The sequence below is a fragment of the Simochromis diagramma genome, unplaced genomic scaffold (assembly GCF_900408965.1).
Source record: "Simochromis diagramma unplaced genomic scaffold, fSimDia1.1 OVJJ01000293.1, whole genome shotgun sequence".
Classification (NCBI taxonomy): domain Eukaryota; kingdom Metazoa; phylum Chordata; class Actinopteri; order Cichliformes; family Cichlidae; genus Simochromis; species Simochromis diagramma.
The window spans coordinates 6729387-6745030 of NW_024386801.1; the positions used below are offsets into that span (position 1 = coordinate 6729387).

The window sequence follows — 15644 nt, forward strand, 5'->3', positions numbered from 1 at the left end:
CGTGAAAAGGTAAAGAATGTGAATATGAGAAAACTCTTTATAAACGGTAATAGGAGAAATATATTATTTGTAAAACTGAGAAGAAAAAAAAAAGTTTGGCTACTAAGGTAGAAATGATCAGACCAGGATGTGTTACATGTTCTGTGTGTCCAAGAGCAGGTGGATGGGTGATGAGAGGTGTATATGTGTGTCTGCGTCTGTGGCTAGCAGCACATCTGTGTGATCACTGTGTGAAAGGAAAGCACCGCTTGCTTCACAAGGATGTAAACGTTATAATTATAGTTAGGACTGCACTGGTACACAGTGCTTAGCCAAAGGTATTTAGGCCACCCTAGTTGAATAGAGTTAGATCCACTAATTTGTTCAACAAAGTCAAAAGTTTGTGGTTTTCAAGTCAGAACTGAGTATTAAGCTGCTGATGGGTTTCGGATTTAAGATTTTCCAGCAACCTGTAGGGGCTGATTTATTATATTTGCATGAAAAAAAAAAATTCCTGTCACAAGGATTTGATTGAATCTTGAAGCTGAAGAGCAAATGCACTTCAAGGAAAAACAGGCCTTTTGTCATGTGGCAGGCAGGATTAGGAGCTGAATTTAAACACAACTTTATTGCTGTCAATAGACCGAGTTAACAAAATAATGATGGAGTGGCACACGGACACGAGACGTGTGACTTTCAAAATAAAACGGGAAGTAACACTGAGACACACAAACCACGCAGACATGAGGATATTACTTGGAAAACAGGATGGGACCATTAAAGATAAACTAGAACACAGACTACAAACAGAGGGCAAGACTATGAGAAACTGGACACAGAAGAGAACTGGGATCATAAGAAAGAACACAATAAACTAAAGACCAGAAACAAATAGAGAACCAGAATCACAATCCACATATTCCAAAAGAGCAAATCATGAGACCACATTGAAGATCCAGGTCCACGATGCCTTTACATTGTGTGAGGACTAAAGCAGGGACAGATGGGAAAAATGGCAGGTTGTATTCAGACGGCCTGAGAATGAGTCAAAGGTGCCAAAGGGAATGAAATGCTTCAGTTATTATTTTTTGTCATCATTAACTGAACAAAACAACTCAATAATTTAAAAAAAATAAAATTAAATTAAGACCTCGAATAAAAATGACTGGCCTGTAACCATAACTGCGTGCTTCAGAATGTATCACTCCAGTATAAAACACAGTTTATTGTGTTTTAAAGTCTGGAGAGTTCAGCTGCTCTAGTAAAGACATAAATCTTTTACAAACAAATTACCTATGGAGATTTATTGTTGGCGAAAGGGCCAATTTGTTACCTTAAAAAAAGCTGGGCAGTGCAGTTTTTAGCAAACATTACTCAAACAGGAGCAAAAAGTGTATTTCTTTGGGATTATTTGCCACTGAGGATGAATACGTTTTGGCTGGTCCAGTGTAGCAGCTCCGAAACCTTTTGGTGTGTTTGACCCTCGTGATATGTTCACTGTCGGGGAGCATTGACCTGACCTGTCACTCTCTGTCTTGAATAAATGTTTCGAGGTCAAAGCAGCAACGTCTGTCCAGGAAGGAAGAAACAAAGGTCTCAAAAACGGTGTGTTATTAGTCCTCTCTAACCTGTTTACGATTTTGTGGCCCTCGTGTTTAGAGCACGAGAATGGTGTGTGTGTGGATGTGTGGACGAGAGAAGAATAAGGTACAGTTTATTAGCTGGTCAGATTAGGTAATTTATTGATTTGCTGCCTTTTCTTTATGTGTCAGCATCATTATCTTTGGGGTTTGTTTAGAAGCAGTTTTAATGAAGCAAAGCAAAAATCGACTCTGACAACACAGAAATTTTTAGGAAAGATTTGCATCCATTATTCTGCTACACATTGAAGCGCAGTGGTGATACAGCGTGATGAGATGTATGACGATAAGGTGATCTAACGTCCCTGCTGCTGTCACAGCGGCCACTGAATTAGTTTGTGATGTGATCCGCCAGAGCAAGCTCTAAATCGATACCTTCTACCTCTCCTCTGTTCTTCATCCCTTCAGTCCTCTCCCTCACCTCACATCTCCCCCTCTCTCCCCTTTCAGTCTCTCTCTTCAGTTTCTCCTGTCTTTCTCTCACTCTCTGCCTCGCTATCGCTCTTCCTCTTCCCAGTAAAGGCCCAGACTGTGACAGGAATTCTAATAACGGCGCTCAGCTCTGCACAAACTGGCTCTTACTCTCTCCCACACACACACACAATAAGTTGTTGGTTCAGACTCTTTTCACGAACATGGCTGACAGTACTTTAGCTTTGCTGTGGAGGATGTCTGTAAAGTTTCTGTCAGATCTGATTACAACTTTATCTTTTAGAAAGGCATCAGGTCCTGTTGTGTTTAGCAGCTGCTACAATAGCTTATGGAGCTCCATGTAATCTCTCACTGAAAATTAGTTTCATGCTCTGTATGTAAAAGTGGACGTAGGCAAAGTGGCGCCTCCCAGTGGTTTGGGAGAAACTCTAATGAACCTTCAAGTCTAACATCTTAGCTGTCGCCATCTTTTTTTGGTCTTTTTTAAAAACATTTACATACATTTCTGTGCAAAACTCTCGAGCCTGCCCCTAAAGGAAGAAGACTTTCTTTTAGTTTTTTTAAAGTCATGAACAATAGTTCTCCAGACTTGCAGGTCTTGCAAGTAGTTCTTTGGACATTGGTTGCCTTTTCACTCATTTTCAGTCCAGTCCTTGTACCTTACCATTTTCAGAGAAATGTTTTTTGTTTGTTAAGCCACTTAGCACTGACCTTTGAGTCATTCAAGCATAAAAAAGGCACTTAACTTAACAGACAGCTTAAAAAATGCCAAACATAACACAGTTTGTTTGACAGGCATAAAATTGTTTGGGTTTTTTTTATTCCCCTCCAAAAAACCTGTTAGCTGAAAACTTGGTATGTCTCAGGATGGTGTGCAGTGTGTCTTTAAAAAAATTAGGAAACTGGACAAGTGGAGGACAAAAGAAGTGCCAGGGATATTAAAAAAGAGCAGAAGAACAGTATCTGAAAGTCATGTTCTTAAAAAAATAGGAAAAAACATTGTGTGAAGACCTGACACAGATCTGACCTGCACCCGGACTTTCAGGTACAACGATGAGTGTAAAACATGGTGGAGGCAATGCAACACTATCTGGAAGCCATTTGATTGGCTATAGCATCATTTTTAGCATGACAATGATCCCAAACATACATGGATAAACCCCACACCCCACACTCACAGAGTGGGTTTTTCTGGACACAAAATGTAACAAAAAGCAGCCAACATCCAAAGACTGCCCTTCAAGAAACCAGCAGAACTTAATTGAAGACACCCATTTTGGCTCAAGACTTTTGCACACTACTATTTTTCGAGAGGATTGATGCGCTAGTAGAGTCACCCTCTAGTGGCCATTTAAGAAACTGCAGTTTTTGACACTTTATTTTACTTTTCAGTTTCTTTCTTTTTGCCTTCACTGTGTGAAGTTGAGTTATCTTTTTTCTTTTTTAATCTTTTGCTGTGCCTGTTTCAGTCTTCGGAGGAAGCAGTTGTTAAAGGAATTTAATGCTTAAGTAATCACTACTGGCAGAGGAATTTGGATCAAAGACTGTTAGCAGAGCGTTTGTGAAGGCCCTGGATGACACATCACGTCCTCTCACAGCACCTATGAATTAATGTCTTCCAGAAAACAGGTTTAGATGCCAGGAAATTTTTCTTTTTTGGTATAAACGGCTAAGCAAGCACATGGGATGACAGAAGGATATGTAGTAGTTTAATCCAGCATCCCCATCCTTACATTACTCGCACTGTTCTTTTTTTTTTTTTTTGTAATGGTCTCCTGTAGCTCTTGGTTATATACTGTTCTGCCAAATTTTTGATGTTTGTGCAATACCTTGGTGCTCCCGCTGTAAAACGTGATAATTTAAAAGCATTTTTCCATTTTTGCCCACTTTAATGGACATGTAATTTTCAGATGATGAAATATGCATGAAAGCAAGGATATCAAATTATGCAAGGGGCGTGAATAAAACAATAAATGTGGGATGGGAACATCAAGAAGAGGTGGTGCTGTTTTTAACTGCCCCTCTGCCTGAAGGATTTCCCAGAGTCTCATAGCCTCAGGCAGGAAACAGAAAAATATTCAGACACACTTTCATCAGTGCTTTTTTTTCTTCCTTCTTCCCTCTTGTTATTCCCTTTCCGTTGCTTCCACGTCTGGTCTTTTTGCTCCACTTTCCTTGAGCATTTCATATCCTCATTCGCTATTCCCTTTCCCTTCACTTAGCCTCTCTGCGTTCTTTTGCTCCCATGCTGCATTTTTTGGCTGAGTTTGAGAAGATGCCTGTTTGTGCTTTATGTGTTTGCACAAATTTACAACCATTGTGTGCATTGTAATGTATGTATTTGCTGAGACTCAATCCCAGAGTTCAAAGGCTTGTCACCTCAGATCTGGTTCTTTTTGTCAGTGAGTCTTTTGTTGCATAACTCAAGCACATATCCCTTCTCTCACTCAGAGCAGGAAAAAACAGGACAAGCTTCAAGTCCCTCCAAGAGTTGTTTTCAATTCTGCCTTTCATACGCACTCAATCCCTGCGTCATCTTCCAAGTAATCCCAGCGCTGTCGACAAAAACATACTGTTTATTGTCATTCAGAGGCGGGATTTTTCACTAAGGCCAACGTCACAGTGTCAAAACCGTGTTTGCAGCTAGCTGCGATAGATGGAAATGGGTTCAGGCTTGCATACAAAGAGCGCTGGAGCACACTCTCAGAGAGCGACGCTAAAAATGTTACCTCAGAGTTTCATCACTGTTATTACACTGAGTCATGTCTGGACCACGACCATTTCTCTGTCTCGAGTTTTCTCATCTTTTCACTCTCATTTTTCTGCAATCACTGTTTTATACGTTTCTGTCTTGACAGCTCTTTTGTATTTTCTGTCTATGCTGTCTAGAGCTAGACTGCAAAATGGTTTAAAAAAATGCACCTGAGGAAAAATTCTCACAGTTCTACTTAGTTTTTTAAGAGGGAGTCTTCATCTGGGAGATTTTTCCAGTTTTTTAGTTTCTGCTGTTGGTCAGATAATTAGTTTTAATATGCCAGGTTCTACTATTTTGCTGATGCTGCAAACCAAATGATTTATCTGTCATTACAAATATAATTTCTAGTTAAAATGATGTTGAAAATCCTTTTTTGCAGCCCTACATAGAAATCTTGTGGAATTTGTATTTCTTTGAGTTTATTCTTGAAGTCATTGTTGGCTTCTTTGCTGTCAGATGAGTCAGATGAGTTCATTGTATCTGCTCGTGGCTTCCTGTTGGTCAGAGAGACGTTTTGTGAGAGGGAAGATGAGTCATCTAATGCAGAGGAATCACAATTAGACTTTATGTCAAGAGAGACAGCAATACACATACACACTAATGAGCAAACACAAGTGAGCCCCCTCAATGCTCACGCTATATTCAGACACACGAGGAATTTGATTTAATGTCAGAGATGACGACACATTTCAGCCATTTTTAATACACGCACGCACTTCCCCCACATACACGCGCGCACACACCGCAAATATAGACTCGATTGAATGCTTAAAAACACACACAAACACACACACACACCCCTCGCTCTCTGTATTGCCGCGGCAGGAAATAGAGACAAGACAGAGCCCTCAGCTCGGGCGAGGGGGGGGAAAAAAAGAAAGACTTCCACTGGTGGTTTCCATGGAAACTGTCTCCCTTTCAGTTCAGGGGGAGGGAAAGCGACTAGTGGATGACTTAGGCTGACATTTAAGGTGGCTCGTGGACAGGGTGGTAAGGAATTTAAGGTGGTTTGAAGTATGAATCCATCAGGCTTTTTCACCTCGAGGATGAGAAGGGTCATTTAAGGTAATGGCGGTGCGGCACGGGCGGCTTGAGCAAACAGTAAAGCAGAGGAACGATAATTGAGGCGTGCAGCCCTTTCACCTTGGGCTGCACAGTCAGCATGCTCAGCAGCAGGACACACACACACAGACTGACACATTCACACATGGATTATTTATATCTACATCACAGATCTGTTCATAATTTTATTACAGCGCGGGAGGATGATGTCGCTGTATCAGTATCACACGGACCAAATAATTGTAAAAATAATAGGACTGATGGTGGGTGTGGGTGGGTGTGTGACTCTTTAAGTGGGTCAGGCTGTGTTTTGGATTTGTACTGTTTAAAAAAACGTCTCTTTTAATACCTGAGTTATGTGCTCTTATGTTGCTTTGAGAAATCTAAATATGTTGTTTTATGTTCAGTGTTTTCACAACAATTTCCACAAATTTCCTCCAAATTTAATGAAACGTTCTTCTGCTTAGAGGCAGAATCAATAAATGACCTCACATTATTAATTAATCTATAAAGCAGCATGTACACACATCGACTGATTGGTTTTTGTTTTAAAAACTATTGAGTGTGGAAACTCTTGTGCTTCACAGACGTTTTACTACATTACAAACTTCTTTACAGGATAAATAATCTGTAAAATCATGAGAAAATTTTGATGTTTTGAACGAAGATATTTTATGTAAATACAATTATAACAATTATATTTTTACAGGGGGATTTTTAAAGTTGACCAAAGAACCTGATCACCAAACAAATAAAATTATTATCAGCCCAGGAACTCGTTTTAAACTTTTTGTGCTTTACAGATTTTAATAGTCAGTGCTAGAAATACATTTTGGTCAGTCCTAAATTTAAAAACCAAGTCTTGAAACTGTTGTGCAAACGAGTGAGGTATAAAGCAAAACCGCTAACCCACACACACACCACAGCCACACACCTTTCCATTACAAATGCAACAGCGTTACACACACTAGGCCCATGTTTTTATTCGCCTCCCTCGGTGCTTCTCTTCTAGCCTCATCTGTAATCTGCGTGACAGTAGTTTCGTTCTTTGTTCATCACCTTTGCTTTATTAGTGGTGGAAAGTGACCGTCTACAGTCGTGTGAAAAATGCATTTTTTCACTAGACTCCTTGCAGTCCTCTGAAAAACTAAGTACAACCTTGCTGCTAGAAATTACGCAGGTAAACACCAACCAAGCGCTGCTAATCAAATGCACTTGGTTAACTGATCATCAGTAAGTTTTGGCAGTTTGCTGGTTTGGAGCATTCAGGTGTGGACGTCCCAATAAATTTATCCCAAGGTCAGACCGTGTAGTGATCAGGGAAACTCAAAATACCCAAGAGCTAAATCTCAGACTCTGCAGGCCTCAGTTAGCATGTTAGATGTTAAACTTCATGACAGCAGAATTAGAAAAAGAGTGAACAAGTATTTAAAATGTAGCCAAAATACAAACCCAAAAGACTTCTGGAACAGTCGTCAGCACGGTGCTGATGACTTGGGCTTGTTACGCGGCAGCTGCACTTTGAGTCATTAAGTCCACCATTCTCATCGCATGTCAAAGTATTATAGAGTCAAATGTGGGACCATCTGGAAAAAAGCTTAAGCTTGGCTCAAAATCGGCTGTGCAACAGAACAGTGCTCACAAGCACAGCAGCAAGTCTACAACAGTGACTGAAAAAGGAAAGAATCAAGGTGTTGCAATGGTTCAGTCAAAAGTCCAGACTCAACCTGAGTGAATTGCTGTGGTGGGACCTTAAGCGAATGCCTGCAAACCTCAATGAACTGATGTTGTAAAGAAGACTGAGCCAAAATTCCTCCACAATGATGTGAGAGACTGATGAAGTCGTCCAGAAAACGATTACTTAGAGTTATTGCTGCCAAAGCTGGTTGTATAAGCTACTGAATCATGGGGTGTACTTAGTTTTTCACAGGTTTCAGCTATAAATTACACGAATGAGACGATTTAAGACCCGAAGATAAATAATACGAGAAATAGGATGAACACTTCAAGAGCACTAATGCTAATGAGACATGCTATATATCCGGTATATGTCTGAGTGGGAGGGAAACAGATGGACTGTTGCTGAGTAGGTGTGTGTGTTTTTCTATGTTAGCTCAATCTTATAGTGCAATTTAAACCCACCCTTGTGTTTCTTATAGCTTCCTGCAAGCTGAGTGCTAAACCAGAAAACCAAAACATCTTGAATTTTGCAAAAACCGGCAGAGGGAGCTCACAACAACATGTTGTACAAGGTGTGTTTGGCATGATTGTGCACCACAGTGGAAAGTTAGAAGTAAATTAGAAGAAAACCGGCATTGAGTACAGGAGTTTGTGCAGCGCCTTGACCCAGTTCCTTTATAATAGAGAGAGGAGAGATAAATCAGCGAAGGGATGGATGAAGTGAGAAGGGAACAGAACCAGAGGAGGGAGAGGAGGAGACAATTAACACAACAGCCACGGAAGCTGTCCAAGGCGAAAACAAGTGGGTGGGTGAAGGAGACAAACATGAAGTAGTATGTTGTTGATATTTGGCCTTGAAGGATTTGTGCTCACGATAACAGGCGGAGAAAGAAAAGAGAAAGAAGGCAGGCCGAGGTGTCAGATGATTTAAATGTTCTTTTCCTCCCACCCTGTTTTGGGCTGACGTCTTTGTTGTGATTCGCGTCTCCACGAAGAAGCCACCACTGCAGATCGAAGTGCTGTCTGTCTATTAAAGGAGCGCTTGGGAGCGTCTAGCTGTGAGCTCGGAGATTCATGCCGTCTCCCCTCAGTGGTTCAATTTAGAGTCTACCTTCCTTCCCTCAGCTCTCAGCATTGACTGACTTCATTTCCCTTATCTGGTTTTTCTTTCCCTCAGAGCTGCCCTACGGCTGGGAGAAGATAGATGACCCCATCTACGGCAGCTACTACGTAGAGTAAGTTTCCCCGTTGTCTTTGGATAAACCAGCCACTCTGGAGTAAAACAGGAAATGCATTTCCATGCGCTACAACGCCTCGTTATGAATTATAAATGACTCAATTCCCATTTCTTTTGCATATATTACAGCTATTTCATTAAAGCTTTAAAGTAAAGCGCTTGCTTATGAGGGCTGTCCTGCAGGTTATATGACAAACACACTTTTTTTTTGTTGCTCTTTTTATTCAGATACAGTTTTAAGAGGCTGCTGTTTCTGTTTTGTCATTAATTTACAAAATGTGCTTATTTATATAATTTAATTGCACCTAAGAATTACTAAAGGAATTATATTTTACACCCAAGTCATAACCATAGTCATGAAATTTAATGCATTATTACATTTTAACAAACTGTAGATGGAGTTGCAGTTCTGATACAAATTACAGATTTGTATCAGAATTACAGACTAGATAAACTAGCTTTGTGTTGTTAAGCTGTTACAGTGATCGTGGTTGCAAACACCTGCCAGACATTAGTTTTACATCCAGCAGAAACATGTTCCACAGATATTTTCTGGCAGTTTATCTCCATCCTTCTGCTGTTTTTACTTGAGGAGAGTGCTAATATTTACTAGCAACAGCAGCTGAAAATTTGACTAAGAGCTGGGCTCTCAGCAAGACTAACAACCCTTTCCTTCAACAAGGAGTTATTTAACTCGGCAGATTTTTAAATGTTGGTGATTTAAAACGTGGAAAGCTGCTATTTTTTTTTTTTTTATGAATGAGCACTCACTTTTGGCACTTGAATACCTCTGAATACAAGGTTCACAAAAATATAAAATAAAAGCATGATTGCTGTGAACACATTTCTAATAAAGCATTGCACTGTGGTATTTCTGTTGGCTTTCAGAGAGGCTTTAATCTGTCCTTGTTCATAATTTGTGACAATGCATTGTATTTACAGTCACATCAATAGAAGGACTCAGTTTGAGAACCCGGTCCTGGAAGCCAAGAGACGCCTGGAGCAGCAGAGGCAGATGCAGAGCCAGGGACTCTCTGCTCTACCGCTGCCTACAATTTACAGAGGTACAATTCCACACTGTGTCCAGTACTTACATGAAAACATGCTGACAGGCTCACGCAGTTGCACAAATATGAAAATGCCATGACTGCAGAAAGAATGTGTGTAGCACATAGCCTTGGTCTTGAGGCCATCTCACGCTAATGCATTTTTGAAATAATCACACATTTTCCCTCCAGTGCTGAAATTCTGGATTGAATACTTTGCATTTTTTTCCTCTTTTCACGGCTTATGTCATAGAGTGGGCTGTTTCACGAGTGTTTGATGGGGCAGATTAACAGTGTCACAGTGTACAGGGTCGAATGGAAATCACAGGCAGTGCGGGGGACAGAGAACATGCCAGCCCTAAGGCCCCTAGTGGTCTAATCCAGGCATGCGTATGATGACATACTACAGCAGGACATTATTACTCCTTCATCTTTTCTCCAGCGAGATTATCAGGATATTATATCCTCAAGTTTTGGCATTAAGAAAAAAATTACAATAGATGCATCCAGTGCTGAATAAATCATGTAAAAGCAAAAAAAATGACTTAATAACACAATGTTCAACAGTTCTAGAAATGAAAATATGGTGTAAATTTGTCCCTCACAATTTTATCCAAATGCAGAGAAGCCATTGTTTACGAGGGACCCAACCCAGCTGAAGGGCACCTTCCTATCGACAGCCCTGCAGAAAAGCAACATGGGATTTGGCTTTACAATTATAGGAGGCGACGAGCCCGACGAGTTCCTGCAAGTGAAGAGCGTAATACCAGATGGACCTGCTGCTCAGGATGGAAAAATGGACACAGGTAATTATATGTAGCGTGCAATTTTGACAACTGGTTTCAAAATAAATTGAGGTTTAAACAAACTGCAAGCTGTCACCGCTGTCACTGCTGATAGTGTAATTCTGTGTTTGTAGAAATGTTTAAGCACTCCCTCATTACTGTGACATCTCAGTGTTATGGACCTTTATTTTTTTTTCTCATGGCAGATCAAATACAGAGAGCTTTTTGCTGGCAGGAGTTTGAATTTTTACCTGTCTGTTGGCAGGTTCTGTCAACATGTCTGGTTCCTAAAAAATCCACAGAAAACAGCAGTGTTAGTATTCAGTGCTTTTTTTGAGTTACTGTGTAACTTTTAGCAACAAAAGTCAGAACAAATCCAGAGATTTCGTAGCATAAAGAGCAACCATTTAGATCCCGATAGCAGTGCGCACAGAGATCTTGGACGGTTGGGTGAATTACTTTACGTTCTTAAGTATTCAAGTCTTTTCAAAACTCTCTTCAAAAGTCAAAGTCAGTAGTTTTCTGTAACAAGTATTTCAACACCGTATACCTTCTAAAGTGCTGTAGAGAGATCATTGTTCCTTAAGAAATATTAAAAGATAAAAAGATATTAAGGTTGTGCGTGTGTGCAGCCTCAGCTTCGTCAGATTTATAGATTTATTTTCTTTTTTCATGTAGAAGATACAATACTGAATAAAATATATGTCAGCGTGCAGCTTAAATTCTGCAGTCATTAAACTATAGATTAAGAAAATGGTACCATGGCATGAACTTTAAACCTCTACATTGTGTTAATTTCTCAATTTTTCTGTATAACTTTACAATATGTTACAAGGTGGTTGCACTTTTTCTCCTCGTTCTCTATTCCTGTTGCGATACACACACAAGTTTTAAGTGTCACTGTTTCCATCTCAACAAAAATATAAGTGCCCCCTCCAGTTAGGTTAAGCCTGGTCTAAGTGGGTGATAAATGCAATCCATTTTGGCCACAAGTCCTTAAACTTATCTTGCTGTAGTTTTAAAGAAAAGGACAGTCGTTCCATTATGTAGGTGTCATAAAGGATTTTTAACCAATTTTCAATTTGTGGTGCATCAGGCTGTGGCGGCTTCAGCGAGTAGTACTCTCATTAAGTATTTGTCTTCTTTAGTTTGAGTGTTCCCGTGTGAATCGAAACCTTATCACAGTGGAGCGGTTTGCGCATTCCAGTGATCCCAGGAGCTATGCTGTAGGGTGTCCCAGGGCAAATTGGTCCTGGATGAGAGAACAGAGAAAGATTGATTCTGAAAACCCCCATGATGACAAAAAAAGGGTCCGGTTTACCTATCCTGGGGCCAGACTCGGGTTAGGGGAATGACATGAACCCAGATAAGTAGTAGCTTCATGTAGTGGTAGCTACACTGTCTTGGCATCAAATGAAGTTGTGGTCCTAAATACTATATAAATATTCGTGGAATTTTCTCCACAATGACTTCAGTTCTGGACATTTTCAAAACTAATGGTAATGGTTTGTTCCTCATGATCCACGTACACTTCAACAGTTTGTTCCTCATGATCCACGTACAGTGCATAGAATAAAGCACTATATGAATATGAATGTATGGTGGAGTGGTCGTAAGAGCACAATAATATAAATGTGTTTAGTTGCGAGTTGATTCCATACAAAAAGTAGCGCAGGCTATTTTCTTTCCATCAACCATACCTGTAACATACCCACATCTAAAAGGACTTTTACAGTCATATACAAAATACCAATAGGAGGCACAGTTGGTCCTCTGTGGCAAAATATACAGCTCTCAGTCTCGGTTTTTTATACGAGCATGCGTTATTAAGGTCAATGTCGTTTTCTTCCCGTGATTCCTGTGTTTTTCTTTATTAAAGTCTTCTTCAGTTTCTCTCAAATCCAATTCAAGTCCAGTTATCATTTATTACAAGTCCCCTGTGATGTATAATAAATGGTATCAATATAGTGAAAAAAATTGCCTGTGTACCCCAAGATTCCTGGAAATTTAAAACCTATTGCTATTGTTTCCACATCCACACAAATAAGAATTCATGGGCATCATTTGTCCTTGTTGGCATATTTGGGATGCCCTATATTTATGCCTGGGGCACTGTACGTCCCAGACAAGGACTCCAGTTTCCTCTCAGTACACCCTGTCCTCTGTCAGTGCACTGTAACATCTTCCTTTTAATAAGATGGAGAGAAAAAAGGTTTGATTGGCCATAACTGACATCAGCCCACACACCACCTACTTCATTAGGAGATTCAATCTGCCTTGATAGCCAAACAGCAGGAACACAAACAGTCCAGGTAAAATAATTTGTACACAGGTGTACCAGTGTCAGACACCCCCAGACATGTGTTTGTGCTTTGATTCGTAAACACAAACGAGCAGCAATGCTGTCTCACGTGGCTCGCTTAGTGGCTGGAAAGAACCTGCATTGCTGTGTGTGGAGAGGTACAGATTGGATCCTCGCAGCAGCCAGTGTGTGTTTTCATTCCTGGTGTCCTTGAATAAAGTCCTAAATCCAGTTCATTACCAGTATGTTGTTGAGGATGAAAACGCGGATTCCATAGGTTATTTTAAACTTCACACGCAAAAGCCAGTTTTTAGGTTTAAGATAAAAAGCCAATGTTAGAAAAATCACAGTAAGCCACCGTCACAGGATCAGAGGAGGACAAGCTTCATGTGTGCTCTCTTCCGAACCTGCGAGCTGGCCTCATGCCTGGCACGGCCGGTGCCTAAACTGCTCATTTAGAGCTCATTTCAGAGCTGGGATTCCTCCTTCCTGCTTTCAGCTCCTGCTCTGTGCTTTTATGTCTCTCCCTCTGCCTATCAGTTTCTCTTTTATCTGGATTCTATCTCTTTCTGTTTTATCTCCATCTCTCTTTGTCTCTGCAGCTTACCCTTTATTATGCTTCCTTATCTAACCATGTCATCTGACACTTCTCCTCTGTTTTCAGCCTCAGTGTGTTTTCATCCATGTTCTCTTTCTACCTCTCTGGTTTTTCCTCTCTCCATCCCTCTCTCCTGGTCTGTCAGCCTCCCCCCCTCCTCTCTCTCTCTCTCTGTTCTGATTTCTGTTCTCTCCAACTTGCTCCTCTACGCTCTGTGACATTGCCAGAGCGCACACACATTCACATTCACACTCGCACACAGTTGCACGCAGACACTCCCTGGCTGAGATTAGCTGGCCTATTTGAGCTGTGCAGCATTGCTCTTAGGGATTGTGTACGATTGTGCATGCGACATGTATGGTGTATGTTTGTGTGTGCGCACATGCTCATGGGAATGTGTGCGTGTCTGCATGTGTGACAGAGAGCGCCGCTAGAAGTGTGAAATAGAGGATTTGAGGCAGCTGTATTTGTCATGGGGCTGTGGATTTAAAGCTGAAATCCATAACTTTCTGCACGTTCAAACTACAGCAGAGATGACGGAGTATCTAGTGTCGTATTTGTGAAGTTATTTCACCTCTTTGTTATTGGTGTGCAGGAAAAAAATGTTATCAATCAACCAGGCAGAGCAATCTAAAGTTCTAATACTGAGGAGACACCACCAGCCAGGATGGGTGTGCTGAAGGAAACTGAACACACACATATACACACACAATCTTTTAAACAATAGTACTCATGCATTTTGGGTTTTCGACTGTGAGATGGAGTCTGAGGGTTATAATGCGCAGTGCATGAGACTGTAGGTATTTACACATTTGAATTTTTGAGATTTTCTGTCAATTTGCACGAATCATACTCATCAAGACTCTGACTCCTGTCTCATCTCTCTGTCTCACACATACACTTTGGTCGCCTGCTGTGGCAGTGGACTGATACCATGATACTTGTGTGGCACTTTTGAGAGGCGAACTTGTTCTGATGCCACAGAGAGATGAGACCTTTATTTTTACTGCACACTATGTCATACATGAGCCGCTGACAGCAGATCTTTTGGTTTTCTCTGCATCTACTGTGACATTCTGCCATGTGTCTGAGGCTGCTCCTGTCTCCTCCCTCAGGTGATGTCATCGTCTACATTAATGACATTTGCGTGCTCGGCACGACGCACGCCGATGTGGTCAAACTTTTCCAGTCTGTACCGATCGGTCAGAGCGTGACCCTCGTGCTCTGTCGAGGGTATCCCCTGCCCTTCGACCCCGAGGACCCAAGCGGTGCGGCCAGCGCTTCCCTGACGCCCATTGGACTGGAGCACCGCCCGCTGGTGGTGAATGGTCGCGGCAGCTATGACCCGTACCTGGAGTACCTGTCGCTGAGCTCCCAGCTTCCTGGTCAGGCTCTGGCCCAGGCCGGAGCTTCCCATCCCGGAGACACACATCTGGACGGCTCATCCCTGCCGCCCACCACGCCCGGCTCGGCATCGGCGCTCACACCTCACAATGACAACGTGTCAATGGCCTCTTCTGGGACTGGGGCTGTTGCCGGGGCAACAGCACAAGGGGCAGAGCTGCTAACAGTTACCATGGTGAAAGGAGCAGAAGGATTTGGGTTCACCATCGCCGACAGTCCTACCGGTCAGCGAGTTAAACAGGTGAAGTGTCCCAACGCCGCCTCCTCAATCAGTTGAACGACTTCAGACCTGTTTAATATTTTAATTGTAATTTTCATTCAGCATTTCAGGAATTAAATGTGTTCTTTCAAGTGCAAACTCTCCGCAGTCGGCTAAAATAGTCGAGCTGACTTACAAATTAAACTTGAAGTAGAGTTACGACAGCAGGTCAGAGAAAATTTAATTTGGTCAACACAACGTGGTAGAAAGAGATCGAGATAAGAAGAACAAAGTGAGCTCACCCTGTGTTGGGTTTGCTATCTACTAATGTGGTACGAATCGAGTCTCCGGAAGGTGTGGAGCAAAAAGGGGGAAAAAAATTCCCACCCTGCATACTTAAATACCTGGAAAGAAGGAACAGATATAAATTAGAGTCGCTGATTGGGAATGTGAAAGATGCTAATCCTCATCCCAGTTGTATGTGTACAATAAAACATCTGCACCACAATATACATCTGTCTCCAC

General features: G+C 41.4%; 1 protein-coding gene across 3 annotated transcripts in view; it reads left to right on the forward strand.

Annotated features, from left to right (window-relative positions):
* The window catches only part of LOC120729648 (membrane-associated guanylate kinase, WW and PDZ domain-containing protein 2-like), an 89042-nt gene that overhangs the window by 53006 nt on the left and 20392 nt on the right, over positions 1-15644 (forward strand). For 2 of the 3 annotated variants that reach the window (XM_040025403.1, XM_040025402.1), the window contains exons 7-11: positions 8028-8120; positions 8726-8783; positions 9728-9849; positions 10455-10637; positions 14632-15161. In XM_040025403.1, coding sequence (XP_039881337.1) covers positions 8028-8120; positions 8726-8783; positions 9728-9849; positions 10455-10637; positions 14632-15161 — 986 coding nt within the window. The remainder of the gene's footprint in view (positions 1-8027; positions 8121-8725; positions 8784-9727; positions 9850-10454; positions 10638-14631; positions 15162-15644) is intronic. The other variant, XM_040025404.1, reaches the window with a different exon arrangement.